This window comes from Podarcis liolepis, assembly GCF_965112155.1.
Source record: "Podarcis liolepis genome assembly, chromosome: 1".
NCBI lineage: Eukaryota > Metazoa > Chordata > Lepidosauria > Squamata > Lacertidae > Podarcis > Podarcis liolepis.
Genome location: NC_139554.1, coordinates 57,647,793 through 57,675,503, shown reverse-complemented (window position 1 = coordinate 57,675,503; position 27,711 = coordinate 57,647,793). Strand labels below are relative to the sequence as shown.

At 43.6% G+C, this 27,711-nt stretch overlaps 1 protein-coding gene across 2 annotated transcripts; it reads left to right on the top strand.

The window, feature by feature from the left end:
- Positions 1-188: 188 nt before the first annotated feature.
- Positions 189-27,476, top strand: NAT10 (N-acetyltransferase 10). 2 transcript variants are annotated; one of them, XR_014516575.1, is made up of 30 exons: positions 189-593; positions 935-1,057; positions 2,369-2,460; positions 2,653-2,824; positions 3,589-3,711; positions 4,580-4,641; positions 5,604-5,718; positions 6,307-6,414; positions 6,924-7,057; positions 7,852-7,945; positions 8,581-8,679; positions 10,466-10,602; positions 11,127-11,251; positions 12,140-12,290; positions 12,535-12,631; positions 13,249-13,365; positions 14,196-14,297; positions 14,408-14,482; positions 15,035-15,151; positions 15,470-15,603; positions 17,647-17,695; positions 18,784-18,880; positions 19,153-19,263; positions 19,829-20,001; positions 21,106-21,225; positions 21,922-22,020; positions 23,434-23,507; positions 24,616-24,699; positions 26,232-27,174; positions 27,268-27,476. XR_014516575.1 is itself a non-coding variant. In XM_083463252.1 (29 exons), exons 2-29 carry the CDS (start codon positions 950-952, stop codon positions 26,323-26,325), a joined length of 3,063 nt encoding a protein of 1,020 aa, XP_083319378.1. In that variant the 5' UTR covers positions 189-593; positions 935-949; the 3' UTR covers positions 26,326-27,476. The 2 variants fall into 2 exon arrangements, 1 of the variants encoding a protein (XP_083319378.1); XM_083463252.1 differs by having other exon boundaries at positions 26,232-27,476.
- Positions 27,477-27,711: the final 235 nt, after the last annotated feature.

Here is a 27,711-nt window from a genome sequence, read left to right as displayed (position 1 = left end):
TATGCGGTAGAGAGGGACCAAGTGGCTAGGACTCGGCTCGAAGGCACCGGGACTCTCAAGATCCGTATGTAATGGAAAGGCCCGCGGCTACCAATTCCAGCCAGCTTCGCAAGCGGGCGGACGCTAAACGCACGAGGACCGCCGGCGCCTCCTGCTCCTCCTCTTCCTGCTCGTGGCGAATACGATATCAAAAAGCGCCCAGGCGAAAAAAGCCCTTGGCTGGAATTCCACCCCCCCCCCGCTCCGTACCTAGAATCCTTTATAGGCCTCGGCTCGGCGTAAAGCCCTTGCCGGCCGTGTTGCGCCTGGCGGCCCCAGCGCCGCCTCTTTCCGGAAGGGCATCCTTGCAGGCTGTGCCTGAGTCAGCAGCCCGGGTCCTTCCTCTCTGCTGCGCAGCCCATGTGGGCCCCCTCCCCCTTGCACGTGGGAAGCTGGCACCAGAGTTTAAAGGCATCAGGGTCCTCTTGGCTTACAGAACTGGTTTCTGTAAGGAAGGAAGCAGAAAAAGCAAGGGAACAGTCTCCGAGTCAGCGGCTGGGTTTGGAGGCATCTTCCTTGTTTGCACGTGTCGATTCCAGTTTTGTGTACCCAAGGTATTGTTCAGAGCAGCAAGACGGTCGCGAAAAGGGCAGTAATCATAATGATAATGTTAATAATTGGCTGGGCAATCGGAATGAGCAGCTGGTGGGGAAACTCCTCTGTGAGAAAAGGTTACAGCATTGAGGGTTTTTAGTTTAGGGGTCAGGGAGACGAGTTGAGGTGGGGAGACGTGTCAGAGGTGCTGGAGGATTGGTGTTCTTATGCTTAGGATGAAAAATGCAATCTTGGGATGGATGGTATTTGCTATTCCCCCCCACCCCCCAGACTGCTGTCTCCGTGAAAACTGAAGCCACCCTGCACTGAATCGCTGCAATATCTCTTTAAAACTTTACAGGATCTCTAGCTGAGAATGCAGCGCAAGAAAGTGGACAATCGCATCCGGATACTGATCGAGAATGGAGTAGCTGCACGGCACAGGACACTTTTTGTTGTCGTAGGGGATCGTAGCAAAGATCAGGTGAAGTGCAGCCCGTGACTTCTTTTCTCTAATGTATATAACCTTCATCCGGGTGCTGTTAATGCGCTTGTGGAAAGTGCTGGCTTCTTATTTGGGAGATTTGTGCAAGCAGTTAAAATAAAAGCAGTGGCCACATGTGGTTGCTTCATTCAGCTTGGGATTGCTCATCATAAATCTAAATTGGGGATGGGGAACCTGCAGCCCTTCAAAAGTTGTTGGATTACAACTCCTGTCATCCCTAACCTTTGGCCATGCTGGTTGGGGCTATGGGAGCTGGAGTTCAGCAACATCAGGAGGGCCACTGGTTCCCTACCCTTGAGTAACATGGTCATTTTCCAGGGACTTTTTACACTGTGACCCATTTCTTCAGAGAAGGTATCTGCTGCGATTTCCATTGTTGTTGTTTTGATACCCACCCTTCACCCCCAAGCCCCAGGGGTAATTTAAAAAGACAACATTAAAACCAGTGCAAAACTAATTGCATTTCTCTCCCAAGTGTCAAAGGCCAGGGTAAAGAGCTGTGCCTTCTTCAGCATATAGTAGAAATACAGTGAAGATTTTGGATGCACTTCTGTGGGGAGGGAGTTCCATAACTTAGGGGCTGCCACAGATAATTCCATCTCCTGGGTCACAGACCTCCTGAACTGAGGGACTACCAAGAGCGTCCCCTCTGCTGAGGGTCTGTAGAGAAGGAGAAGCTAAAATCATTGCTGTCTGTGGAAATCTATCTGTATATTGCTGGTTCACTTAGGAAAAATGTCATGAGGTTATACTTCCATGTGTGCCCACAAATTACTTTTTGAGTTGGAACTTTAATTGTAATAATTACAGTGTGTAGTTCACCCAATGAAGGATCTGGGAGTATTTTACTGATGACAGTTTATATTCCATCCTCATAACTAGTGTTCTCTCAGCAGATTAATAAATAAATGCATTCAAACTATAAGCTATAGAGCATGAAACTTATCGCAGCAACATTCTCAAGCACAAAAGTCTTGTTGCGTGATCAGACCTTGTTTCTCGCACACATTCCCCACCTAGTGCTGCATTGAATTCCATACAGTATCTGTCTTTTCAGTTAAGGTTTCTCTTTTTTTAAGTCTCTGTCATGAGTGTCATTTTTATTTTTCCATACCCCATTGTTTTGTAGCACAAGATTATATGTGAAAGTTCTGACACTTCTTTCAGAAGCACAGGCAAAGCATAAATCTAATTGTACAGTATTTCTAAAATCTTCCTGTTTGCTTTCCAGATGCTTTATTTCAGTGTTGTCTTTGTTTGGAGGTAATGATAGATTTTATTGCCTTACAGGTAGTCATACTTCATCATATGTTGTCTAAAGCAGCTGTAAAGGCTAGACCATCAGTATTATGGTGTTATAAGAAAGAGCTGGGCTTCAGCAGGTAAAAACGTTTGTATGATTTTTTTTTCTTTTTCTTTTTAAATTGCAACTATGTGGTGAGGCTCTAAAGTATTTAATCCTTGAACCTGGTGGGACTTTATTCTGAGTTAACACACACAGAACTGCATATTTGAGTATGTGATAATTTCCTCAGTGAGGACTTCAAATTTAATTTCCTGTATCTTCCCTCCAGCCACCGTAAAAAAAGAATGAGGCAGTTGCAGAAGAAGATTAAAACTGGAATGTTAGATCTGAAACAAGATGACCCGTTTGAGTTGTTCATAGCAGCCACAAACATTCGGTACTGTTACTACAACGAGACACACAAAATTCTTGGAAATACTTTCGGCATGTGCGTCCTCCAGGTAGGAAGGTGTTCAATACAGGAGAGTCATTTTCTTCAAGTTATTTGGGCAGTTTACTTGCTCCTTAACTCTAGGCTTCATCTGCACTATCCATAAAGAAACTCTGATTATTTGCAGACCTTGATTCAGATACACCACAAGGGAGAAGGGACCGCATGTATGAGCAAAAGTCTTGCTTCTATCTCTGCTTATTAAGTTATGATCCATCTAAACTGGACCATCATGTTGCAGATTGTTGCCTGACTCCATTTGTACAAGAATAATGAAACTCCATACCGGTCATGCCTTTCGATAAGCAACTCCCAGTAGATAAACTTAAGGAACATTCTGTTTCCTTCTGTATTACAACTCAATTATTCCACCAGCCCCCTAAAAAAAAAAAGCACACAAATCTGCAAAGGCTTTTAAGGGTACATTGTCCTGCGGGGAGAAGAAGGCATTCAAGCCTGCATCGGTTCAAAGTACTCAAGGGTTGGGAGAGGCTAAGTATCACAGTGGAAGAGTGTGTGCTTTGCATCTCAAAGGTCCTGGGTTCAGTCTCTGGCATCCCTAAGCAGGGCTCGGAGAGACCCGTGTCTGAAATCCTGAAGGGTTGCTGCCAGTCACTCTTAACAGTATTGAGCAAAATAGATCAGTGGCCTGATCGCTGTAAGGCCCCTTCCCAAGTTTACTGTTCCATCTAGCACGTCCATTCTTGGCACTGCGCATTTTTTGCCGGCACATTACTGAAGACGGTGCGTCAATTTCCGGCACAATATTTCCAGGACTTTGAAGCTTTGACGCCCAATTTGCTGGCTCGTACAGTTGAAACCGTGGAAGGCGGTGGCATCGTGGCGATTCTTCTGAGAACAATGAACTCCCTGAAGCAGCTCTACACCATGACCATGGTATGTATACCTCCTGAGATGTTTTTATCTGCGCTTAACAGAAAATTGGCCTGCTCTCCTATTCAGGACCGTGGCTCAGTGGTAGGACCCATGCGTTGCATACGGCAGGTCCCTCGTTCGATTCCTGGCACCTCCAGTTAGAAACAGATGAGGTTGCATGTAACTGGAAACATTGAGGGCCCAGAGAGGCACTGCCAATCAGAGCAGACAGTGCTGGGCTGCATGGGAAAGTAGTACGCGTGTTCCATTTGAAATGTACTGCTGGACTAGGGCCTTGAGATAATGCCAGCTTAAAAGGAGCTTTTCAGTGCTGCAACCTGTTTTGTAGTGCTGAGAAATATGTGGTGAAACATACCACATATTGGATGCAATGAGTGTCCTTTCTGAACATGCGTATCAGAGTCATTAAAGCTGTTTGTTTATTTCTGCACTTAGCTGCTAAGAAAGCGGCAAGCACATGGAGTTTTTCTCGGTGTGGAGATGCAGTTATGGGGAAAGCTTTAGATGCAGAATTTCTAGACATGCAGGTGCTGGAAGCGCAAGCATCCTGGCAGAAAAGTAGGCTGGCCTACTCAGTCACACGATTGCAGGCAGCACACTTGCTCATTCACCCTAAGTCATAGACTGGTCTGGCTGAGGGCTATGTGCTAATGAGGGCCAGTGTCCATCTCTACTTGGGCCTTTGCTTGGGAATTAGAGAGGTAAACTTGAGAGCCTTTTAAAGAGCAGTCGGTAAAATGTGGGCATTGGAAAGGAGCACAGTCTAACAAGACAGTAATACTTGGCTGTTCTGTGCCTGTGCTTCGTTGAAGTTGTCAGGTTCAAGGCTTTTTTCAGGCTTCGTACAAACAACATTTCTTCTCCCCAGGATGTACACTCTCGCTACCGGACAGAAGCACATCAGGATGTGGTCGGCCGATTCAATGAAAGGTAGGCTGCCAAACTATTTTGAGCACAAATATTAGCAATCCTTGGAAGGGAAAAGTGTGTTTGTTGAGCCTTGGGTTAGAAGGGATTCCATGCTGGCCCAAGTACTTGTTGCCCTCTAGTGGAAGTTTTAAGGAATAGTATGTTCAATTTAAGCATAATGGGGTGGTGAATCTTAGAAGCTCTAGCCCTGTTGCTTAGATTTGGCTCATTGTTTCAGAGGTCTGCATGATTCTAAGTGCATGTTTGTAACTTTAAATGTGAATTCTCCCCACCCCAATTGCATTCATTATTATTACCCTGTGTCCAAGAGATCATTCATGAAGCTGTGTACAATCTTGACTAGTAGGGAAATGCACAGCAAGAGTGAGGAACTCCTGGCTCACGAGATACCTTTGGACTCCAATTCCCATCAGTCCTTGTCAGCAAGGCCAGTGAACATGGGAGCTGTGGTCCAATAATACATGGAGGGCCACAGGTTCCCCACACCTGTTGTGTAGGATGGCTGTGCTCAGACTAAATTAAACAAAGTCTAATTTACAATAGCAAAATGTTGGGACGTCTATGATTTCTGCTATGTAGATTCACTTTGAAATTTCCCAACAAATGCTCTGCCAACCCCCACATTTGTTTTTTGGAAACTCACCTGTGCAGTGAAATGCTGTTGAACAAAGTGTATTGTTGCATGTTGGAAATGTGGCTTTGAGTCCCAAGGCTAACTCTTCCCTAAGCTTTGCTGTGAAGTTGGCAGGGTCTGTGTGTTAGCACTGTATTAATGCTGAAGGGAGCTACTATACAGAAGCAGTCTGTGCTATCTGGCTTGATGTGCCATCCAGAAACACTATTCTTGGATCACCTTATCTATCCACGTACATGAGCTGTAGCTCGAGGAATCATTTTGCAGGCGGAGAACCAGTCAAGTACAACAGCGACAATGGTGCTGTGTCCTCTGTCTCATCGCACAGGTTCATTCTTTCTTTGGCCTCTTGCAAAACCTGCATGGTGGTTGACGATCAGCTTAACATCCTCCCGATCTCTACCCATGTAGCAGACATTGCTGCTATTCCACCCCGGTCTCAGGTAAGTAGTTTAAATTCATATAATTCAGATTATAACTTCAGATTTTTGGATGTTTAGTTTGCAATAACAGGACTTGCCTTTTCAACTTCTTTTAGGTGCTTGGTAAAAGAAATGCATGATTTCTAGGACTTGGCGGAAGGTTCTATTTTGCTTCTTCTTGTTTTCCGACAGGAGAGCCCCCTGTTTCTTCTTGCTCCAAAGGCACAGGGCTTAAAAGCTGTATTTCCAGAAGTACAAATAAAGTTTTTGGAGTTGTGCTTGGAGCAGCAGGTCCTAATAACAATAACAAACAGGCCTTGGAAAAGGAGTGAAGTGTTGGAGGGTCGTCCCCCCGCAACCCTCTTGCCTTCGTCACTTCATATATATTCAAAGTCAGGATTGCTCCTATGCAGCTAATTTTGCACACTTGCAGGTGCTCTGAGTTGTATCCCTCAAAGACAATCCACCATGTTTGGTTAATGAGCAGTAGGATGCTCATTTTCCCATCAAAACAAATCTGTGCAGGCGAGCTACTTGCGGATCGTGGTGTCTCTTTGCATTCAAGGCAGCAGTCCTTTCTGATTTAGGTGACACTTCTCTTGCTCACAGGAGGAAAGTCTGAGTCCTCAGGACATGGAGCTGAAGGAACTAAAGGAGAACCTCCAGGATACCCAGCCTGTAGGAGTGCTTGTGGATGGTTGTAAAACCCTGGATCAGGCAAGTATTACATTGAAACAGGAATCAGGTGATGCAGTTATTTGAGCCCCTCACCCCCATGTGTCCTGTTCATGAAGCTTGGTGAAGCTCAGGATGGTGAGAGGAGCCAGGATATGAGGGGGATGAAAGATATTGCCAGCTGCTGGAGAATCTCCTCCTGCTCTCAGCAGATGGGGTTTTATGCATGAAATTGGTGTCTGATATTAATACAGAAGTACGTTTTGCACCGTCATTATTCAGTTTCTGTATGCCAAAGACCCTTAGATAGTTAAGCTACTTTATTGGACCAGTTTCTATTTTTGTTTAACCCATTCTATGCAGCTTCCATTTGGAATTATTTTTACTTGTCTGCTCTTTTTTTATAACTATAAGGATGTGTAAGAAATCTTACTGAATGAATAAATGAATGAACTTGAAATCTTACTAGCATATGCTATTGCTTGCAGCTCTCTAGTTTTGTGGTCTTGCTTTTCTGGCCAAACTGTTCTAATATGCTTCCCTGTTGCTAGGCCAAAGCTGTTTTGAAGTTCATTGAAGCCATTTCTGAGAAGACGCTGAGAAGCACTGTGGCTTTAACAGCCGCCCGAGGTCGTGGTAAATCAGCTGCCTTGGGGTTGGCCATAGCTGGAGCAGTGGCTTTTGGGTAAGTTGCTCTGGGGTGTTTTAAGGATGGGTGGGTGTTTAAAAGGTAAAACCTGAAGGTATTTTTTGGAGAACTGGACTCTCCACATAAGTCTGAAAAGAACTGATTCAGTAATAATGAATATACATAGGTAATTGCCCCCTGCTGCCAAGTTATGAGCCATAAATAAAAATAAAAATGGTCCATATGCTCACTTTTGCCACATTTAGCTATAGAATTAGTGTCAAACCAACGATTTACTTAGTTAAGGCTGAAATCAGAAATGATTTCAAATATGCTGCGCTCTCAGCCCAGAGGCAGCAGTTTAAAAAACACTGCAAAATAACTGATGTAAAAATTTGTAACTTGTTCCTCCTTCAAGAGGCTCCAGTGATGTTAAATCCACATTCTCTTTTGAGTCTGGAGATAGCTGAAAATGTAGCTCGTTACTTGTTCAAAATTTGCTGTAGCTCTGAAGTGCCACAGTACAGAAACAGATTTACCACTCCAGTGAAAACATGACCAAAGACTACTATAGGAGTACTTCAGTACTTTCTTCTGTAGCACATGTGCATGCAATAGGGGAGCATTTTTCTTACATCAGGTTTTTATATTCTCTTGTAAACTCTGCTTTAAACCACCTTCAGTTCCAGTTTCTCCAAAAGCTGGGTCATGTTATAACAATATTTCTTTTAAAGAGCTGATAAATTATTTTGCCGCTTTTACAACATGCCGAATTATTTATATTACTGTTTCAATAATAATAAAAGATTGTAAAGTTCATTTCTGTCATGTTTTTCTTTCTTTTTTTGCAGCTATTCCAACATTTTTGTCACATCTCCCAGCCCAGATAACCTTCACACCCTGTTTGAATTTGTATTTAAAGGCTTTGATGCTCTGCAGTATCAGGTAATATAAGCAGATATTGACTGGTTCCACAGAGTGCCTCTGTGCACATTGCACACGGTTATCCTCCTGAATTTCTTCCCCCTGCCCCTTACAACCACCTGTGTATAACCCACACAATTCCAGAAAGTTCTCTGACTCTCATGAGCTGCTTTTAGGCTGTGCAGATTTCTGCAGTGGCAATGGAAATACAAGAAACCTGTTCCATTAGTGGTGTTCTGGTCATGTTTTTTCTAGATTCAGTTCCTTATTTTTGTATTTATTTCCCATAGGCTTATATCCTGCCCTTCCTTCCAGTGGGTTGCAAGCGTGGCTGACAATACAAATTGCAATAATAACAGTCAAAGCCATACTGAAAATGTCAAATTATGCAACCAATGGAAAAAAACAACAGCAGAACCATCAGTGGGTAGAGGGAAAATTCTTACGCCCTAAGAGCCTGGTGGAATAATGTTTTTGTGGGGTTTTTTTTTTTTTTACAAAGCATGGGGTTACCAAATATGTGGAACAATTTTAGATAATTATAGCTTCAGATGACCTTTGAAACCAAACTAGCTCTGAAGGGTTGGGTTTTTTTGTAGAAGCTAGGTTTTATTTTCTTTGGTGTTCCTAATGTGGTTTATGTCTGTCGTTTTCAGGAACACTTGGATTATGAGATCATTCAGTCTCTCAACCCTGAATTTAGCAAAGCAGTCGTCAGAGTGAATGTGTTCAAAGAGCATAGGCAGACTATCCAGGTAGATTTATCTTTGATAGAAGCTTTCTTCGGTTTTCCTTCAGGCAGGTGTAGACACAATTACTTGTTCCTGGCACTCTTCAAATGCTATAACTTCTTTGCAAAAGCTGGACAAGGTTGCTTAACTCCTAATCAGACTGGTTTACCAAAGCGAGTCTTCAGCTCCATGTTTTCAGAAGACATAATATATTGTGCTGCACCCAATGCCAGGCCCTCGGGCCTAGGGTTTGAATGTGGCGCTTGGACCCCTCTTTCTGGCCCTTGGAATTCTCCTCAAGCCCCACTCCTCACTGCCCCTGCTTTGCACTGTGCTTAGTGTTTTTGCTTAGCTGAAATGTGTCCCTGAGCTCTGATAAAGCCTATTGCTTGCCTGGATAGGAAAGTATAGAAACAAGGAAAATGTGCATTAATAGCTCTGCCCAGCACTGGCCTGTGGCCTCCAGAAGGCTGCTCTCTCCCTCATTTAATCCCCACAGCAAGCTTGTGAGGTAGGTTAGTCTGAGAGGCAGTGACTGGCCAAAGGTGAGCTTCATGGCTGTGGGGGGATTTGAGCCCTGGTCTCTCAGGTCCAAGAACAACTCTCTTAACCACTACACTACACCTACTCACACTCAATTTTGCATGTGATCTGATGGTCCAGGATGAAGGGCACAATCTTTTTTCTTTTTCTTTGCAAAGGTGGCCACAATTTCCACTGTGGTCCTTGTGCTAAAATACTTGCTTATCTATGTGAAGAACAGTAAGGTAAAGGTAAAGGGACCCCTGACCATTAGGTACAGTCGTGACTGCCTCTGGGGTTGCAGCGCTCATCTCGCTTTATTGGCCGAGGGAGCCGGCGTACAGCTTCCAGGTCATGTGGCCAACATGACTAAGCCACTTCTGGCGAATCAGAGCAGCACACGGAAACGCAGTTTAACTTCCCGCTGGGGCAGTACCTATTTATCTACTTGCACTTTGACGTGCTTTCGAACTGCTAGGTTGGCAGGAGCAGGGACTGAGCAACAGGAGCTCACCCCGTTGCGGGGATTCGAACCGCCAACCTTCTGATCAGCAAGTCTTAGGCTCTCTGGTTTAACCCACAGCGCCACCCACATCCCGTGAAGAATAGTAGGGTGCAGGAAATAATAATGTACAACATAGATACACTATGCTACACTTTCCTGAAGCCACTTGGTTAGTTTGGCAGCACAGGCAAGATTTGTACCTGGGACGTTTAGTCCTTGCACATACACTGGGCTCTCTTTCTGCCTCTCCCTCTTTTCCTCTTAAGTATGCTAGCTCTGGTGTCCAGGTGATGTAAGTTTAATTTTGAGGTCTTTCATCCGTTGTTTAGAACATCTGCTTATACTTCCTCACAATTAGACTGTACCCATATTCTAAAGGCGTTGTCTGTTTCTGTTAGCTCAAAGTCCCCCCTTTAAATCTTTTTCCTTCTCTGTGGAATTATATTGCATTAATAAACAACATCAAAAATCTTAAGGAAAACTAGGTGATTGATCTTCAAATGGAGCTAAGTCTTCTTTGGTGCTCACTTGTAGCCAAGTAAGATTGTCTTCCATGAGTATGGTCTTAACAGTGTGTCTGTAAGTGACTGTGGAGGCCAATTCCAGAATTCTGGAGGGCAGTTCTGGAGCTAAGTGTGAGTTAAAGAAATAATTTATATTTGTTGTGGATTCCTTTCTGATTGGTTGAACGCTCAGGAGAGAATGGTCATTTACTTAGAAATAGTAGTAGTAGTAATAATAATAATAATTATAAAAAATATTTTTTTCTCATTTCTTGGCAAGTATATCCACCCTGCTGATGCTGTGAAACTGGGGCAAGCTGAGCTGGTGGTGATTGATGAAGCTGCTGCTATCCCACTCCCACTGGTGAAAAACCTGTTAGGCCCTTACCTGGTCTTCATGGCTTCTACAATCAATGGGTAAGTTCTTCATTCTAGCTCACTTGCCTTAAATCTGCTCTAAGGGTTTCTGTGACTCTTGGCAGGGCTGCTCCCACACCATACACTTAAAACACCATGACACCCCTTTAAACAGTCTTGGCTTTCCCCAAAGAATTCTGAGAGCTGTAGTTTGTTAAAAGTGCTGCTGGAAATTGTTAGGCAATCCTTACCCCCCCCCACCCCTGCTAAAATTCCCAGGGTTCCCTGTGATTGATTATAAAAGCACTCTGGGAAAAGTAGCTTTCTGATTCACACGCAGGTTTCCCATCGCTTGATTTCCCATCCCCTAGTTTCTCCTACTTGCCTGCTGAATACGTGAATTATTTCCCCCAAAATGTATTGTGCTGTAGCCTAACACCTGATGATAACTAATGCTATATCTTTGGTCACTAATCTGTCATGGCGCGTGGAAGTCTTCCCTTGATACTACAGGAATCAAGAGCTTTACTTGTTTTGTGTCTCTCTCTTTTCACTCGACTGCTTTGTCTGTTTCTTCTTAATAGGTATGAGGGTACTGGCCGGTCCCTCTCCCTGAAGCTGATCCAGCAGTTACGGCAACAGAGTGCACAAGCACAGGCCAGTATGACAGCAGAGAACAAGGCGACGACAACGCTGAAACTGTCCTCAGGTATAGTTGAGTTGAGAAACCCCAGGCTGCATAATGTGAAATCTGCACTGCGGAAGCACAGCATCTACGATTCTCAGATATGTGCCAAAGAGTGGCTCTTGACGCAGGAGAAATCCCCCCCCCCAAAGAACTGCAGGAAATGGATGCAAGAGCTTTGAGCTGCTGTCACCATTAGGTGTCTTGGACCTGAAAGTGCTGAATTGAGAAAATCCAAGACGACTTCTTGGCTTTTAGTTCATTTTAAGTGCCTGGGTTGTGGACCAGCTTTTCCTGACAGGCTGCGTACTTGTTTTGTCTCCAGGCAGTGGACCAAACAGTAGGTTCCAAGCATCATCTACCTAACATGGAGGGCTGACAGTACGGCAGTGTGAGAAGCTGTTATTGGGCAGTGTTAAGAGGGCTTTCAGGGCTTGTGAAGAGGACACAACCTGCTGACGCATTCTTGGGAGTTTAATGTGAAAACACTTCCCATCTGGGGCTTTTGGAGCCGAGGGTGGTTAATTTCTGGACTGAACCCTTAATTTTTAAATTTGTTTCGTGCACTGCTCAGTTTTCTTTGTGACATACAGTTCTATGTTTATATCACGTTTTAGGTATTAGGAAATTTGATTGAATATTGTTCTCTGTGTGTTGTTTTTTATGTAAACATAAACCACTTGGCGGTTTTTATTTCATTAAGTAGTGTAAAATGTATAGAAATAATTCTTTGGACAAGGCAGCTTTCCCCAATCTGTTGCCCTCCAAATGGAAGGCACCAGTTTAGGAAACACTGGGGTGTAGGAGTTGTGTTCTTCCCTATCTCCTTTGTTTTGGTTTTTTTATGGATATGAATTGGCCGTGGACTTAAATTTTTCACTTTTGCCCTTTTGCGTCTTTCTCTCTCTCCAGCTCGCTCGCTGCATGAAGTTTCCCTCCAGGAATCCATTAGGTATGCCCCGGGAGATCCAGTCGAAAAGTGGCTGAACGACTTGCTGTGTTTGGATTGCCTCAACATCACAAGGATTATATCTGGCTGCCCGCTGCCCGAAACCTGTGACCTGTATCCTTGCTGCTGGAGCTTATTTTCATGCCATGTGTGGCCTTTAGCAGCCCCACGTTGAGTGAGAGAGATGGAAAATTGACAGGAATTCAGTATCAAGCTCTGTTGATCATTCCACCAGGGCAAACCTTTCAGCTTGCCTCTCTCTCCTCCTGCTGCATTCTGTTCCCAGCAAATTACTCCCTTCCCAGGTCCTTCCTAGAGTGAGCCACAGGTGAGATGGCCCTTAACCCATGGCACTCAGATACTACGTGAACAGGGACACCCTCTTCTGCTATCACCGAGCATCAGAGACTTTTCTTCAAAGGCTGATGGCGCTGTACGTGGCTTCTCACTACAAGGTTGGTGGCACTGTTCCTGTTGCCAGCTTCGGCTGGAGATTGGGGGACCTTTGACCTTCCTTGCTGAGCTGTGGTTGGACAAAAATCATAAGTGCTTTTCCTTGTGGTTCTTTTTCTTTCTGATTCCTTCAGTTCCCCTCTTTCCTTCGGGCCACCTCTGTCACTGTTCTGGGCAGACTCGCAACCCTTCACAACAGTGAGAGAGGGGAGTGTTGGGGGCTGGCGTAAGGAGAGACATGGCAAAAGTCACCCCCGCTGCCCTGCCAACAGGAGTGATCCCTCAGCTGAATGCCACTTGAGACGCTCCTGCTGGTTGGAGCAAGATCAGTATTTGCACTTGGATGGAAGAAAATAAAATCTATTATTATATACACTCTTATATACTATATTCACTTTGCTGTATCAAAATGACCCTATATAGCTTGGCATTTTAAAAAATCAGTTTGATGCTGATGGTCTTCATTGCTTCAAAGAGAGTTCTCTGTGCAAAAAACCCTCCAAAAACCCACAGTGCAGATAAATCAGACGCAGTGAAATAGTTGCTCATCAGATGAGAAACAAATATAATTGTTTGTGTTTGGAGAGCTAATTCTGTGACCCAACGGTTGTCTTTCCAGAACTCTCCCAATGACCTCCAGATGCTTTCAGATGCTCCTGCCCATCACCTCTTCTGCCTCCTGCCACCTGTTGCACCTACCCAGAATTCTTTGCCAGAAGTGCTTGCTGTCGTTCAGGTAAGAGAGGGCACAGAGGGCTGGGTGCAGACTAAATTGGCTTCGCTATTGAAATCAATGGGACTTGCTGTAAATGGAACTAACAGAGCAATCCTAACCCCCATCCGGGGACCAGCAGGGCAGAGTGGAGGGCCAGATTGACAGCTGCGTCACAAGCCCTGCTGCTTGTGTTGGCTAGGGCAGTATTGTGTCTGGGTGGGGGAGGAGCAGCTTCCTTTTTGTTGTGCCACCTCCAAGCTGATGCAGCTGAGAGAGAGAAAAGAATTGGATCCCTTTGCGGGGGACTCAATGAGTTTGATGGTCCCGTCCCAAACACCCCATTGGGGTGCTTTCTGACGGCTAGCTCTGGTTGAAGAATTGCCGGCGGTACCTTCCTGTCCCCCAGGGTGAAGTGTTGGGTCTCTGCCCTGGTGGAGTCTCCCAACCAGCCGCACTGCTCTTCATGGGCAGCAGAGAGCAGCAGAGGGGCAACTGCACACCCTCCTAAGCTCTCTCATCAACATCAGGATGAGTGTTTATATTGCACCCAGAGCTTAGACTGGATCCAACCCGAAGCCTTTTGTGTATAAAGAGCTCCGATTAATTTGCCCAGAAAGCAAGCTGTGGAAAATTGGGTATCTGATAAAGGCTACAAATCCTACATCAGAGAGCTAACCTTTTCATCAGTGACTCCTAGGGAAAATTACTGTATTTCTCCCCCATGTATAAGACAACCCTTATTTATTTATTTATTTATTTATTTATGGATTAAATTGCCCTAGTCTGTTGAGTACTGTGCTTTAGTCTAGCACTAAATCCCATGTCTCCTTTATTCTCCCCACTTTTGGCAGGTATGTTTGGAGGGAGAGATCGCCCGTCAGTCTATTATGAACAGTCTGTCTAGGGGGAAGAAAGCATCGGGAGATCTCATTCCATGGAGCGTCTCAGAGCAGGTAACTGATCAGCTTCTCAGTTGCATCTCAGGTGTTTTGCACTTTAATGTGTTCTTATTCTTCAATTCCATTTGATGGTTGCTTCATTTCTTCTAAATTTTTATTTCTAGTTCCAAGATCCTGACTTTGGTAGTCTGTCTGGTGGGAGAGTTGTTCGCATTGCAGTCCATCCTGATTATCAAGGGGTAATGTAATTTATTCTTCTGTTGCTAGCATTTGAAAGAAATCCTTTTTTGGGGATCTTATTCTTTTCCTGCCTCAGAAACGTAGGTTGTATCAAAACTAGGTTTTTTTTTTTTAAGCAAACTGCTTACTTAAGACCCATTAGTTTGGGCCTTATATCTCCCACTGCCCTGGCTTCTTTGGGCAGGATATAAATTTAATGAAAAAACAATATGTATGAAATGTGTATTCTGGTGTCTGTGTGTGTTGGCAACTTTTTATAACTAATAACCATCTGTGGTTGCAGAGTGATGCTGACCTGGTCATGTAAATCAGGGATGAGAAACCTGTGGTCCTCCAGATGGTGTTAGACTCCAGCCCCTGCCAGCATGGCCCAATGGCCAGGGATGATGGAAGTTGTAGTCTATGAACATCTGAAGGGGCCACGTGTTCTTCATCCCAACGTGAAACGGGCTTGATGCTTGATGTCTGAAATGCTGAGCTTCCTGAAGGAGCCAGGTTGTAAGAGCTTTCTCGAATGTGCATCCTTTCTTTCAAAACCCTTTTCTTCCCAGATGGGTTATGGCAGCCGAGCTCTGCGTTTGCTGCAGATGTACTATGAAGGCAAGTTTCCTTGTTTGGAAGAAAAAGTGACTCAGAAGCCAAGAGAAATTGCTACCGTGAGCAGTGAGGTAGGAAGGCTAGCTTAGCCAGTAGAGCATGAGACTCATAATCTCAAGGTTGTGGGTTGTGGGTGTGTGCCCTACCTTGGGCAAAAGATTCCTGCTTGGCAGGGGGTTGGACTAGATGACCCTTGTGGTCCCTTCCAACTCTATGATTCTGTGGCATTCTACAAAGGCTTCTGTTGAGATTTGCTTTTCAGAGGTCCACATGGGGATTTCATTATGTTTATACCTCTTCGGACTGCTTTCCACTGAACAGGCAAATGTTTTTGGCCACTCATCCGCTTGCTAAGTGATCTGCTGGGTTTTTGTTTTGTTTTGTTTTAGGCGGTCAGTTTATTAGAAGAAGCTGTGATGCCTCGGAAGGATTTGCCGCCTCTGCTTCTCAAACTGAGCGAGAGGCAAGCTGAGAATCTGGACTATCTTGGTGTGTCTTACGGTTTGACACCAAGGCTGCTCAAGTAAGCATTTGGATGCATTTGCATCTGTTGAAACTTTGAAAGCCGTCTGAACCTTTGAAGTGCTTTCGCCTGTTGCACAGCTTAGCAGAGTATAGCAGAGTACTGCAGTGATTGTTGAGCAACTCTTGAGATTGCCCAGGCAGGATGAAGAGCAGGAACCAAACAGATCACTAGTAACTTGATTCTTGTTGTTTTATTATTTACTGCAGCAAACATACAAGTCTATCTACAAGTTACTATTTACAACACGACTTCTTCACTCTCAGCACCTCCTCAGCACTAACCACACCACACTAACACTCACTCACACCAGTGTTATAGGTCATAAGGGACCTCAGCTAATCACTGGGTTGTTGCTGGGTCTCCTTATCTCTAGGCAGATTCCTTTCATGCTCTGTTTTCCCATGCTGTGGAGACTCTAATTGCTAACTTGCAAAGCTGCATTCAAACCATGGATTCCAACATTATCCTCTGCTGGGAGAGGTTAAGAGATGCCAGTGCCATTATGATACCAGGTATACACAGGATTCCATCAATGGCTTCTGGCCACAATGGGCTGTTTTCTGTTTTCGCTGTTGGAGGCAGTATAGCTCTGGGTACCAGTTGCTGGCGATCACAAGTGGGATACCTCCTTAGGGGTATCCTATACGGCTGGCTACTAGGAGAAGAGGGTGCCGGATGAGCCTTTGACCCGATCCAACAGGGCTTTTCTTATGTTCTTAACAACTATACTGAAGTCGGGTATCGGTGTGTTTTGCAAAGCATGAAATCTTAGTGGTTCAGACCTAGTGCATTTTCTAACCTTGGAGTGCTTTCCCTGTTTTGGATTGTTCAAGGTACAATCTGGTAAAATTTGTGCACAGCAGAACATGTCTCTCAGGGGTTCTTTAGCTGCGATTCCTGAATTGCAGGGAGTTGGACTTAGACGATTCTTGGGGTCCCTTCCAACTCTATAATTCTAGGGTTCCAAGTCCTATTGACATGAAGGGAGCAGTACAAGAACATTTTTCTGCATCAATGTGCAGTTTCTGGTTACTTCAGTTAGCTTCTTCCATACACCTGGATACTATACTTAGGACTGTGCTGAAATATTCTCCAGTGCACAGATCAAAACAACTTATTTTCATGGCAATTTGGGGGGGTTGATTTGATCTAACCGGTGCCAGAGTGAGGGTTCCCCCCTTCACTCCCCATGTGCCCCCTGCACCTCACCCAAATCTGCTCTGGAGGGCCAGAACAGCAAGCGATGGGGTGGGGGTGGGGGAGCAGAGGGGAGATAATTATTTCTGTCAAGTAGAAATTCTTGCACTGAATGGCACAATATTGAATTGCACCCACAGATTATCCAAATACTTCACTTTTTCAGTGGCACTGGCCACTGCTGCTCCAGTGCCATTTTCCCTTTCGCCCTCTTTTTGTTGCTGCTTCCTTCCTAAATTAATCACAAGAAATGTGGCGAGGTCACAGGGCCATGGACTGCATCACATTCGACAGTGTCAGTGAGAGCAACTAAGAGTGAGGCCAAGGGAAAGAAGAAATAAATGGAGATGGTTGCAAGGAGTGGTGGAAAAAGAGGGAAGGCTTGGCATCCCCCATCGTTCTACCCGGCCACTGAGGTCCAGCACCGAGGGCCTTCTGGCAGTTCCCTCACTGCAAGAAGCCAAGTTACAGGGAACCAGGCAGAGGGCCTTCTCGGTAGTGGCACCTTCCCTGTGGAACACCCTCCCACCAGATGTCAAAGAGAACAACAACTACCAGGCTTTTAGGAGACATCTGAAGGCAGCCCTGTTTGGGAAGCTTTTAATGTTTGATGTATTATAGTATTTTAATATTCTTTTGGAAGCCGCCCAGAGTGGGCGGGGTATAAATAATAAATTTATTATTATTATTATGCCTGAGGGAATCATATGTAGCTTTGGCTCAGCCCTAAGCATAAATATTGAGCCATATTGTGCAGTTATTTTGTGTTTTATAGACCATCAGTATACGATCAGCATTCTCTTGACAGGCTATAAGTAAGTTTTTGTTTCTCTCTTCTACCAGGTTTTGGAAACGAGCTGGATTTGTACCAGTTTATCTGAGGCAGACTCCTGTAAGTTTCATTTCATTGCCCAAGACCCTAATAGTGCTGGAATGTTTTTTGGTTCTGATGATCCCTGTAAGGAAAACAAAGATTATATCGCTACGGCAATGTGAAAGCTTTTTTATAATTTTGTTTTTTATTTTGACAAAGTAATAATAATAAATAAACAAACACGAATAAAAATGTTCACCCCACCCCCGAGACCATTCCACTGCAACTTTTCAACCTCCCAAAATTTCAACACCTCCTGCCATGGTTTGATCCCCTTTCCAGTTCAAATTCCACAAACACCCTGTACAAGTACAGCTGTCTATAAATTTGTGAGCAAGTCCTTCATAGTCTGTGAATCTTCCACCCCATCATAAATTGATAATAATTCTACCTCTGGGCTTTTGGTCAGCTTTAACCCAGTGATTTCTGTTATTTCTGTGATAGTTTTTTGATTATTAAGCTGTAGTTTATCCTATACAAAAATGTTTGGTGTATATTTATTGAACAATCAGCTAGGCATTATTTAATTGGTTGACAGCCTTACTATAAATCCAGTGAGTGGCATTGGTTTGCCTAGGGTGGGGTTTGTTTGCGTAAATCAGGTGTTTGGTTTTAAAATGGTTTCCTTTTGATCGCTTCAGTGACTGGTTCTTCGTAGTCATTAGACATACACAGTGAAATAATAGTTAATAAGTTTTCATTTTTCACCAATGATGTCCCTGAAGTTTGGAATTCCATAGTCTTCTACTACACCAAACTGGGCAACTTATAATGCTCACCTCCAGTCTGAAGTGAGCATTGTGACCCTATGGTTCTCCTCCAGCTCTGATAATCTGAGCCAGAAAATAACTCCGGTTTGGAACCTCATCATTCACCTGATGTGATCTGAAATGGAACAGTAATTTGGTTCTGAATTACCCAAGCTACCTTTGTGTAAAAGCAGAATCCAGGTTGCACTGGGACTATGGTGATGCGCCACAGTTATTGCTGTTGACTATCTTGTGTGTTTTCTGATAAACTTGTTTATTTTTTGCTGCTGTTTATTGTTGAAAAGACTCAACAGCTCATAAAATGTTGCAGCTACAAGCAGTACCTTTGTTTTCCAGAATGATCTGACTGGGGAGCATTCATGTATCATGCTGAAGACCTTGAATGAAGAGGAAGAGAGTGAGCAGGAGAACTGGCTAAGTGCCTTCTGGAAAGGTGACTAGTATGAATGATGTTTCAGTGAGCTGCCATTTTAGGGTTTGATGGTAAATTTACCGCCACATTCCTATGGGGTGGGGAGTGGAGTTCCTCTGAATAAAAGGTATAAAGGTAAAGGGACCCCTGACCATTAGGTCCAGTCGTGGCTGACTCTGGGGTTGTGGCGCTCATCTCGCTTTATTGGCCAAGGGAGCAATTACTGTTAATCAGCCTTTAGATCAGTTGTACATGAAGTAGTAAACGAGGTTTTGTTTCCATTCGTCCTGCAGATTTCAGGAGGAGGTTTCTCTCCCTTTTGTCATATCAGTTCAGCACTTTCTCTCCTTCATTAGCTTTGAACATTTTGCAAAACAGGAATATCAAGCAGCCACCTCAACCCCGTAAGTAAATGTCTGCAAAGCTCCCTGGAGGGCATTTTGTGAAACTAAAGCAGGGGTCAGCAAACTTTTTCAGCAGGAGGGAGGGAATAGAATGAATTCCTATGCCCCACAAATAACCCAGAGATGCATTTTAAACAAAAGCACACTTTCTACTCATGTAAAAACACGCTGATTCCCGGACCGTCCATAGCCGGATTTAGAAGGTGATTGGAACGGATCCGGCCCCCGGGCCTTAGTTTGTCTACCCATGAACCTAAAGAGTACTAAAGCAAATCCCAGAAAAAATACATGCATCACATTAAAAAATAAAAAAGATCTTCAATAAATATACACAGTACTCTGCTTTCTCTGGTCCAAGAGCAGTCTCTTCCTTGATGGACAGCTTGTTGCATTTCCATGCTGAGAAAGGGAATCTTTTACGGAAGACATCAGATGGGCTATCCCTGTCTTACAAACGCTTCTCTGCTTCCTCTTCTTAACACCTAGATAGCAAGTGTAATTTATCTCTGTCTTGCTTTTTTCCTTCTTGCCACTCCACTCAAACTTTAATTCATGGTTTGCTAAGCAATCAGTCGTAAAGAATTAGAAGCTGTTTTTATCCCTTACGACCTGAAGAGGCTGGAGATGTACTCAAGGAACATGGTGGACTATCACTTGATTATGGACATGATTCCAGCTATCTCTAAGATGTACTTTCTCAACCAGCTTGGAGATATGACCCTTTCTGCTACTCAGTCTGTAAGTATCATGTGTTTAGCTAGCGTCTTGTTAATGCAAGTCCTCTCATTTGATGACCAGTCTCTGAACTGAGGTGTGTGTGTGTGTGTGTGAGAGAGAGAGAGAGAGAGATTTAGTAATCTCCAAATCTTTGCTACACTTGTGACCTTGACCTTTCCCCCCGGAACTCAGTGGCATGCTTGGGTTTTCCAGTTGTCCTCTTAACCTGAAACTCACCAGGACAAGATCCACAAAGCAACTGTCTTGGAACTACATCAGGTGCCTTTGAACCCTAATTTAGAGCCCAACTTCTGAACCAAACAGTAACTGAATTAAGGCACTTGCTCAAGATAATTCATGCAGGTTGATTGCAGCACCCCTTATCTGAAGACCTCTTTAACCTATTTGTGGGATCATTTGTGGCTCACATAGGCCATCAACAGTCAGCGGAAGAATGCAGAACGTAATGCAGGCATTGGGAATTGATGCCATTTTTGGCAGTTTGCCAGTGATGTTTTGTAGCCTACCTGCATCTGAGACTCTGTGTGTGAAATTAGTGGAGCAAATGAATGCTATATGTTTTGTTGCCACTGAACTTGGTAAGGGGCAGTAGACAAGTTTTGCGGGAGCAAAAAAGAGGAAAAGGAAAGGCTAAGGGAAGAAAATGAGAAAATCTGGCATAGGTAGATAGTGCAGATCTTGCATGTGATAAAACAAAAATGGGGGAGTAACAAAAGGGGTGCAGATCTTTGTTGTTGCATATTGAGGAGAGCATAAGTGATGTACTTTGTGGACAGAGGAAAGAGAACACACAGATGTGGTCTGTGGTGGTTTGCTAGGGGACTTTGCAGTTTGTTTTTGGGTGGTTCACTTTGCAAAGAGAGAAGAAGGGGATTGGCAAGGAATGCGTTAAAAATGAGTATGGAGTTAAAATGGTAGCAAAATGCTACTCTACCATTGATGTGATGTGATCTTCCTGGACTAAAAAAAATGTAATGCGGCCCTTTGAGTTTTGTGCACCTAAATTTTTGAAAAGACAAGGAAATTACTGGACAAAAATAATAATGACAAAGGCCAGACTTTTCCTTCTGCTGAATCAAAACCAGGAAACTCCCTTTCTTCCAGGCTCTTCTTCTTGGGATTGGTCTCCAGCACAAATCTGTGGATCAGTTGGAGAAAGAGATAGAGCTGCCTAGTGGCCAATTGATGGGCCTCTTCAACAGGTCTATCCGCAAGGTGGTTCAGGTAAATGTAGTTTTTGTGAGTGTTGCATTTGGGAGGATTACCTGTATGGTGGAACACTGTTGGAACTTAACTGTATAAAAATAACTTCAATATGTTTTGCTTTGAACAACTCCCCCTTGTATCATAGGCTCTCTTAGGTTGGTTCTTCAGATGTGGGTAAATGTTTTTGAGGCTCAAACTCTGTATGATCCTCAGCTGTGTGTACATCTCCCTTGCTTTCTTTTTTTAATAAATGAGAAGCAGCCAAGATTTAGCAAAGTGCCGATGGGGGGGGGGGGGCACGGGACTGCTCAACTCTTTCTATTCCTGTTGGTTTTCTACTCAAAATGGCACCTCCTCCAGGTGAGAAAACACTATGGTGGAAGAGGATTTTGAATGGACTGATGGTTGGAAGGGAATGTGTTAAGCAGCTCCTCCCCTCCCTTGAGTATTTCACTCATTATTTCAAGATGTGTGCGTGATGTCAGGGAAAAATTGCACTTGGCTGACCATTGCGTACTGTTTGAATATGGTGCAGAGCAGAATTTAATTTTGCCAGTTGGTTATGCAAAATCTTGTATTTTTACCATATAAGGGGCCATTGCATGGATGGTCATTAGTAACTTCTAGGGAACCAATGGTACCGCCAATAAAATGTATCAAGGATTTCATCCTTAACCATGAGTGATGACCCTGATGGTAATTTCTCCCTCCTAGTTGTTCAACACTATCCTGGAAAAGGCTGTGGAAGAGCAGATGGCAGTAACCAAAGACGTCGTAATGGAGCCAACTCTGAAATCCTTAAATGAGGATTTGGTAATTTGTGTTTTCATATTGAGATTCTAAATACTAGTGCTATGTATGTAGAGGTTTCTACCACCACCCCTTCATGCCAGTGCAATATTTCTTTAATTATTATTTTGCCAATGGCTATGAGCCCTGATAGCTAAACAAAACCTCCATTTACAAAAGCAGTCACCTCTGAATATTAGACATTGAGGTCAAATAGCCTTTTTGACTGCTGGGGATGGTGGTAGCTGTGACCCCCTAGGTCAGGGGTCAGAAAACTTTTTTAGAAGGGGGCTGGTCCACTGTCCCTCAGACCTTGTGGAGGACTGGACTATATTTTGGAGAAAAAAGAACAAATTCCTATGCCCCACAAATAACCCAGAGATGCATTAAATAAAATGACACATTCTACTCATATAAAACACACTGATTCCCAGACCATCCGCGGGCCGGATTTAGAAGGCGGTTGGGCCGGATCTAGCCCCTGGGCCTTAGTTTGCCTACCTATTCTCTAGGTTTTGTTGGACTGCAAGTTCCACATCCGTGAACTGGTGGGAACTTTTGTCTGGTCTTGCAAGCACTGTTTCTTTTATTTATTAAATTTCTAAATCTAAAGATCACAGAAAGTTTACAATATAAAGTTGTTTATGCTACAGTCGTACCTTAGTTTTCGAACAGCCTAGTTCTCGAACGTTTTGTCTCCTGAACTATCAAAACCCGGAAGTGACTCTTCCAGTTTTCGAATGTTCTTTCGGAAGCCAAATGTCTGACGGGGCTTCTGCAGCTTCGGATTGGCTTCAGGAACTTCCTGCAACCAATCAGAAGCCGCGCTTTGGTTTTCAAACGCTTTGGAAGTCGAATGGACTTCCGGAACGGATTCCGTTCAACTTCCAAGGTACTGTATTATCTTTTAAAGAAAGCTTGCCAATAGCTTGCACATCTCAGGTTTTTATAACTGGTGGTGCATAACACCAATACCTGGTGTTAATCATATTATGGTGAGACAATCTTCCTTGGAATTATCACTGCTTCATTTAAAATCCCAAAATGTCACATTGGGCAATGCCTTCATTAGAACTACCCAAAATGTCACAAAATAATGGCAAGCTTTAAAGTTCTCTGGAACTCTTCCTCAGGCAATATGTTATGCAAAGCCACAGTTGAGAGGACATGGGGGGAAATATAAAAGATACAGAAGAACAAAGAAAGGGCTGGATGTTGTAGCCATTAGATCAGCTTTTAGATTTGGTTCCATTGTGGAATTTGCAGATGGGATAAGTGTGTCCTAGGTGCCAAAGGTATCAGGTTACAAATCTAGGATTGTGGGGCAGAGAAGCAATGGCTAGTCAGCCTTTTTTGTTGTGTGTTTGGCTTCAGAACTGTATATTTTTTCATAACCCTATTTAGCATCCTTTTTTAAAAATTGCTTTTTCAATGCAGGAAGAAGCAGCAAAAGAATTTCAGGAAAAACACAAGCAAGATGTTGGGAAGTTGAAAGATCTGGACTTTTCACAGTAAGCCCTCGTAATTTGCAGTAAATAAATCCACAGTCTCCAGGAAAGGAATCAAGGGGTCTAAGCTAATTCACCATGTCATCTAAATAGCCCAAGGATGCTACGGGGAAAATACAGTCTTGCTTTGGTTTCACGTATAAATGGCCACCCATTCATACTATCCATTGTGTTGGCAAAGGCAGATGTTGACATGATAATACGGATCACATTGCTTTGTTTAGGAACCAAATGACTCCATAAAGCTAGCCTGATGGGTCTTAAGCAGTTCAGAAGAGCTTTTTCTGTTTTCCCAACGTCACTTGGTCACTTCCCCACAAGCTACAGGGGAATATGCTCAAAGCCCTGTAACCTCTTTATGGAAGTTGATGGCTACAGGGAGCCATCTTGTCTTACTTGTGGATGGGAACTTAGGCCTCTCAAAATAGGTTTGCCATAACTCATGTGGCCTTCTGAGGCACAGGCCTGCAGTTCCAGAATTTTCTCACTGGTGCCCTTACCAGGACAGGCATTCTCCAGATGTTTTCCCCCTCCCAAAAGGTCATCAGGAAGACACAACAGAATTTTTATTGTCTTCCAGCTGTGGTGTAACTCTTGTGGCTTTTTAATGAGATTGCTGTCAGTTTCTGAAAGTCTTGCGAACAGGGTTTGAATATCAAGATCCTAAAATTAATTTCTGTCATCCCTTCTCCAAAGGCTGCTGAGGTTTTTAAGAAAACACCCAAAAACATGTGGATGCAATGCTAACTTAGGTATCAAACTATGGTTGGAGGAAGGGGTTGCAGGATTGGGTCCCATCAGCCCTATCTGCCTGCCACCTCCTCTGGGCTGATTTTAATTTAGACCATACTAATAAAGATGGGAGGTTTTTAGTAGTTGTTTGGATGGTGACAGCATTTGAGTCATTTGAAGGGAGGGTTCAGATGTCCATTTTTAATTTTTTTTTACTTTCAACTTGCACACACACAGCTGAATGTGCCTGATCATGCTCTTTCTTGTCGTTAACCAATGCCTGCATGATCACTAGCATTGCTGCAAAATAAACCAGTATTTTCTGATCAAGTGTCCTCCATTTTAAATCTAAAAAAACCACACAATTCTTCTCACTTAGGTATGTTATCCGAGGAGATGATGAAGAATGGAATGAAGTGTTGACCAAAGCAGGACAGAATGCTTCCATTGTCAGCCTCAAAAGGTAGTGACGCACGCTTCTCAAAGGGTTGACAATACTGGGAAACTGAAGGATTAAATGAAGAAGAGAAAAGTTTCTATCTCAATACATTCTCTTCCATTCCCAACAAACCGGAGGAAGGAATCGGAGAAAGTCTCCCTTGTATGGGTGCTACACAATATTGGGGCCACCACTGAGTGTGCCCTGTCTCACAAAGTCAGTCGCATCGGGTGCTGGGATGGAATATAGAGCAGGGTCTTAGAAGATGGCTTGAGCCAAGTGGAGTAGCTTCTTAGTGGAGAAGGCAGTCCTCAAGTTCCCTTTATGAATCTTTTTATTTTGGAGAAGATCTGTTTGGCTCTGCATTAGACCTCCGGGTATAGGGCAGTACAGTGGTACCTCGGGTTGCATACGCTTCAGGTTACATACGCTTCAGGTTACACACCCCGCTAACCCAGAAATAGTACCTCGGGTTAAGAACTTTGCTTCAGGATGAGAACAGAAATCATGCTGCAGCGGCATGGCGGCAGCAGGAGGCCCCATTAGCTAAAGTGGTGCTTCAGGTTAAGAACAGTTTCAGGGTAAGAACGGACCTCCAGAACGAATTAAGTACTTAACCCGAGGTACCACTGTATATAAATTCAATAAATGAAATGAACTCCTAAATCTTCAGAAGCCAAAATATTTAACTTTCAATCTCAATAAATGTTAATTTAAGGAAGCTCGTGGAAGAAAAGCTTCCCATGCTGTCTCCTGCCTGTGCATTGTCCTGCATTACTCAGAAGCTCCCACCCCCTAGGTGCCCCTTCACAAAGCCTGGGGGGATGCGCAGGACGCTGTAAGGAAAAGGAAGGGATGGACAACTTTCCTAAGTTAATGTAACTTGGTATAAAAAAAATTATCTCCACCAGAGCTCTCTCTAAAGTGGTTTTTTCTTCCTGCCCATTCTGTTATGGAGAGATGATACTAGGGCTTAATGTATTTCACTATGCCATAAGTATTGCCTATTGAATACTGAAATAGGTGTATTCCAGTTGCATTTAGAAAAAAGATTGTTTCTAGGCCATATTGTTGTTAAAGAAATGAAAATGTTTGAAAAATGCCTGTTTTGCATCTCAACACATGGGAAGGTCTATGACATCAAGTGGTTAGACTCTCAAGCTTTACGTCAAGGTCTTAGTGCCCTGCATAGTTCCTTCCTCATCTCAATGTCTGCCGTAAGCGGAATAAATCATGTAAACAAGCAAATATAGTCAAACTTGCTTAAATCAGAGACCACTTTCTAGAGGTTGCATCCATGAACAGAAGGATTTATTCTGATTATTGAAATGACCTGGAATCCAGCAGAGATTACCTACTAGAGGGATGGAAGGTAGTTTTTCCTTCCCTTACTACCACTTTTCACACCATCCCCAAGTGAATTCACCCCCCCCCCCGCCCGCCTGGTGATCTTCCTGCAGAAGATGGGAGAAAACAAAGCTATATTACGTTTTCTAGCTCAAAAGTTCACAATACCCACAAGCATTTTTGTGATCATTGTGTTATGTTTTTCTCAGTGACAAGAAGAGAAAATCAGAAGCAATCACAATAGGATCGAAACCAGAGAAGAAATTTAAAAAGAAAACTCCAAAGCAGAAGTGGAAGAAATGATCTCAAAATCTGGGACATGGAGCTCTTGTTTTGTGGGAACCTGAAAAGCAAATCACTGTAGGCCACAAAGAAACCATCCATCGAAGTGGGAAGACATGAAGGTTTTTCCTCCCCTTCATATAGGGGCAGCCTGAAGCTAAACAGTTCAGAAGATCTTTTTTATATTATTGCTGCCAGCTCAGCATTTGTGTTATGCTAAAAGAACTGTAGAGCAGTAAACTGGATTGTTCCCAGGAATTATGACTCTTTGCAGTTTAGCCTTAAAAAGCCTCTGTCTTGTGTGCCTCGGAGACCTATAAACATCTTTCCCTTCTCTTTACTATTTGTTTCCTTAATAGCAATTTTGGAGAGAGGCCTGGGCCCCAGTGCTGTGCATTTTTTATTTTTTATTGAAAGCTGGTATTTTTTTAGAAGCGCCAGTACAATGAGCTGTAAAAACACTCTGTGGGATTTTGAAACGGTGGAGTTGCATTGCGGTCTGCTGTATATCCCTTTTGATAAAAAGGGAAGAATCAGAGGCCTGAGCACTGCCTTCACCTTTGCACTCTGGGTTCTGTGGTTAATTCTAGACATTGGTTTCTCCTAGCCAGACCGTCTACTGGTATTTAGAAAAACAGAGAATGTGGCAGGGAATCCTGTCCTTTGAAAAGCATCTTCCCTGCTTTTCAGTACTCTTACTTGATATCATGTCCCACAGGACATTGATTAAGGAGTCCATCTGGATTCAATTTCTTGACCATCAAGAAGAGCTTGTACCGCAAACACCTTATTGGGTCTTCAAACAACACATATGTAGTAGGTTGCTTAATATAGGACTTTGTCTTCTGCAGGGATATTATTTGAAACAGAGTATGATGCTGCCAAGAACATCCCAAGTTTTCTTCTTTCTGTTCTCCAGAAAAAAAATGTTTCTGGTCCTTAAGACTGAGGATGTCTCGGCAGTATCTGGTAAAATATCAAAAGTGGGAAGAAAAGTTGTGATGGTCTGTGGTGTGTCTTCACTGATATCCATGGCAGCCCTCCTTTCCTCTGCTTACTACAGCCTCTAGTTTTTTCCTTCCCGCCACTTATTTAAATTGTAAATAAATAAAACGCCAGAAATGCAAGGTCTTGGAAGCGAGAGAAATATGCAAAATAAAGAGATGAATTAAGCTGGCTTGATCTTTGTACCTTCCTTTCTGCCATGCAGCGGGTCAGGGGAATGCAGTTTGAGGATCCCAGGGTCTGTGTTTTTGTTGGCCAATTCCGCAGCAGCAGCACCTCTTGTTTCTCTACATGTTGAAAGCATATTTTCCAACTCGCTTCAGCTTGGATTGAACCACTTTCCCTTGGCCTGAAGCATTCAGGGGTTTGAGGTCTGGCTTGACAACAGTGAACAACAGGTTT

What these genes read in the sequence shown, in the direction of transcription:
- NAT10 (XM_083463252.1), top strand. Translation starts at nt 950, where the DNA reads ATGCAGCGCAAGAAAGTGGACAATCGCATCCGGATACTGATCGAGAAT. An exon ending in AAGTGCTTGCTGTCGTTCAG is followed by an intron (nt 13,366 to 14,195) that starts GTAAGAGAGGGC and finishes CACTTTTGGCAG; the next exon opens with GTATGTTTGGAGGGAGAGAT. An exon ending in AAAGATCTGGACTTTTCACA is followed by an intron (nt 23,508 to 24,615) that starts GTAAGCCCTCGT and finishes CTTCTCACTTAG; the next exon opens with GTATGTTATCCGAGGAGATG.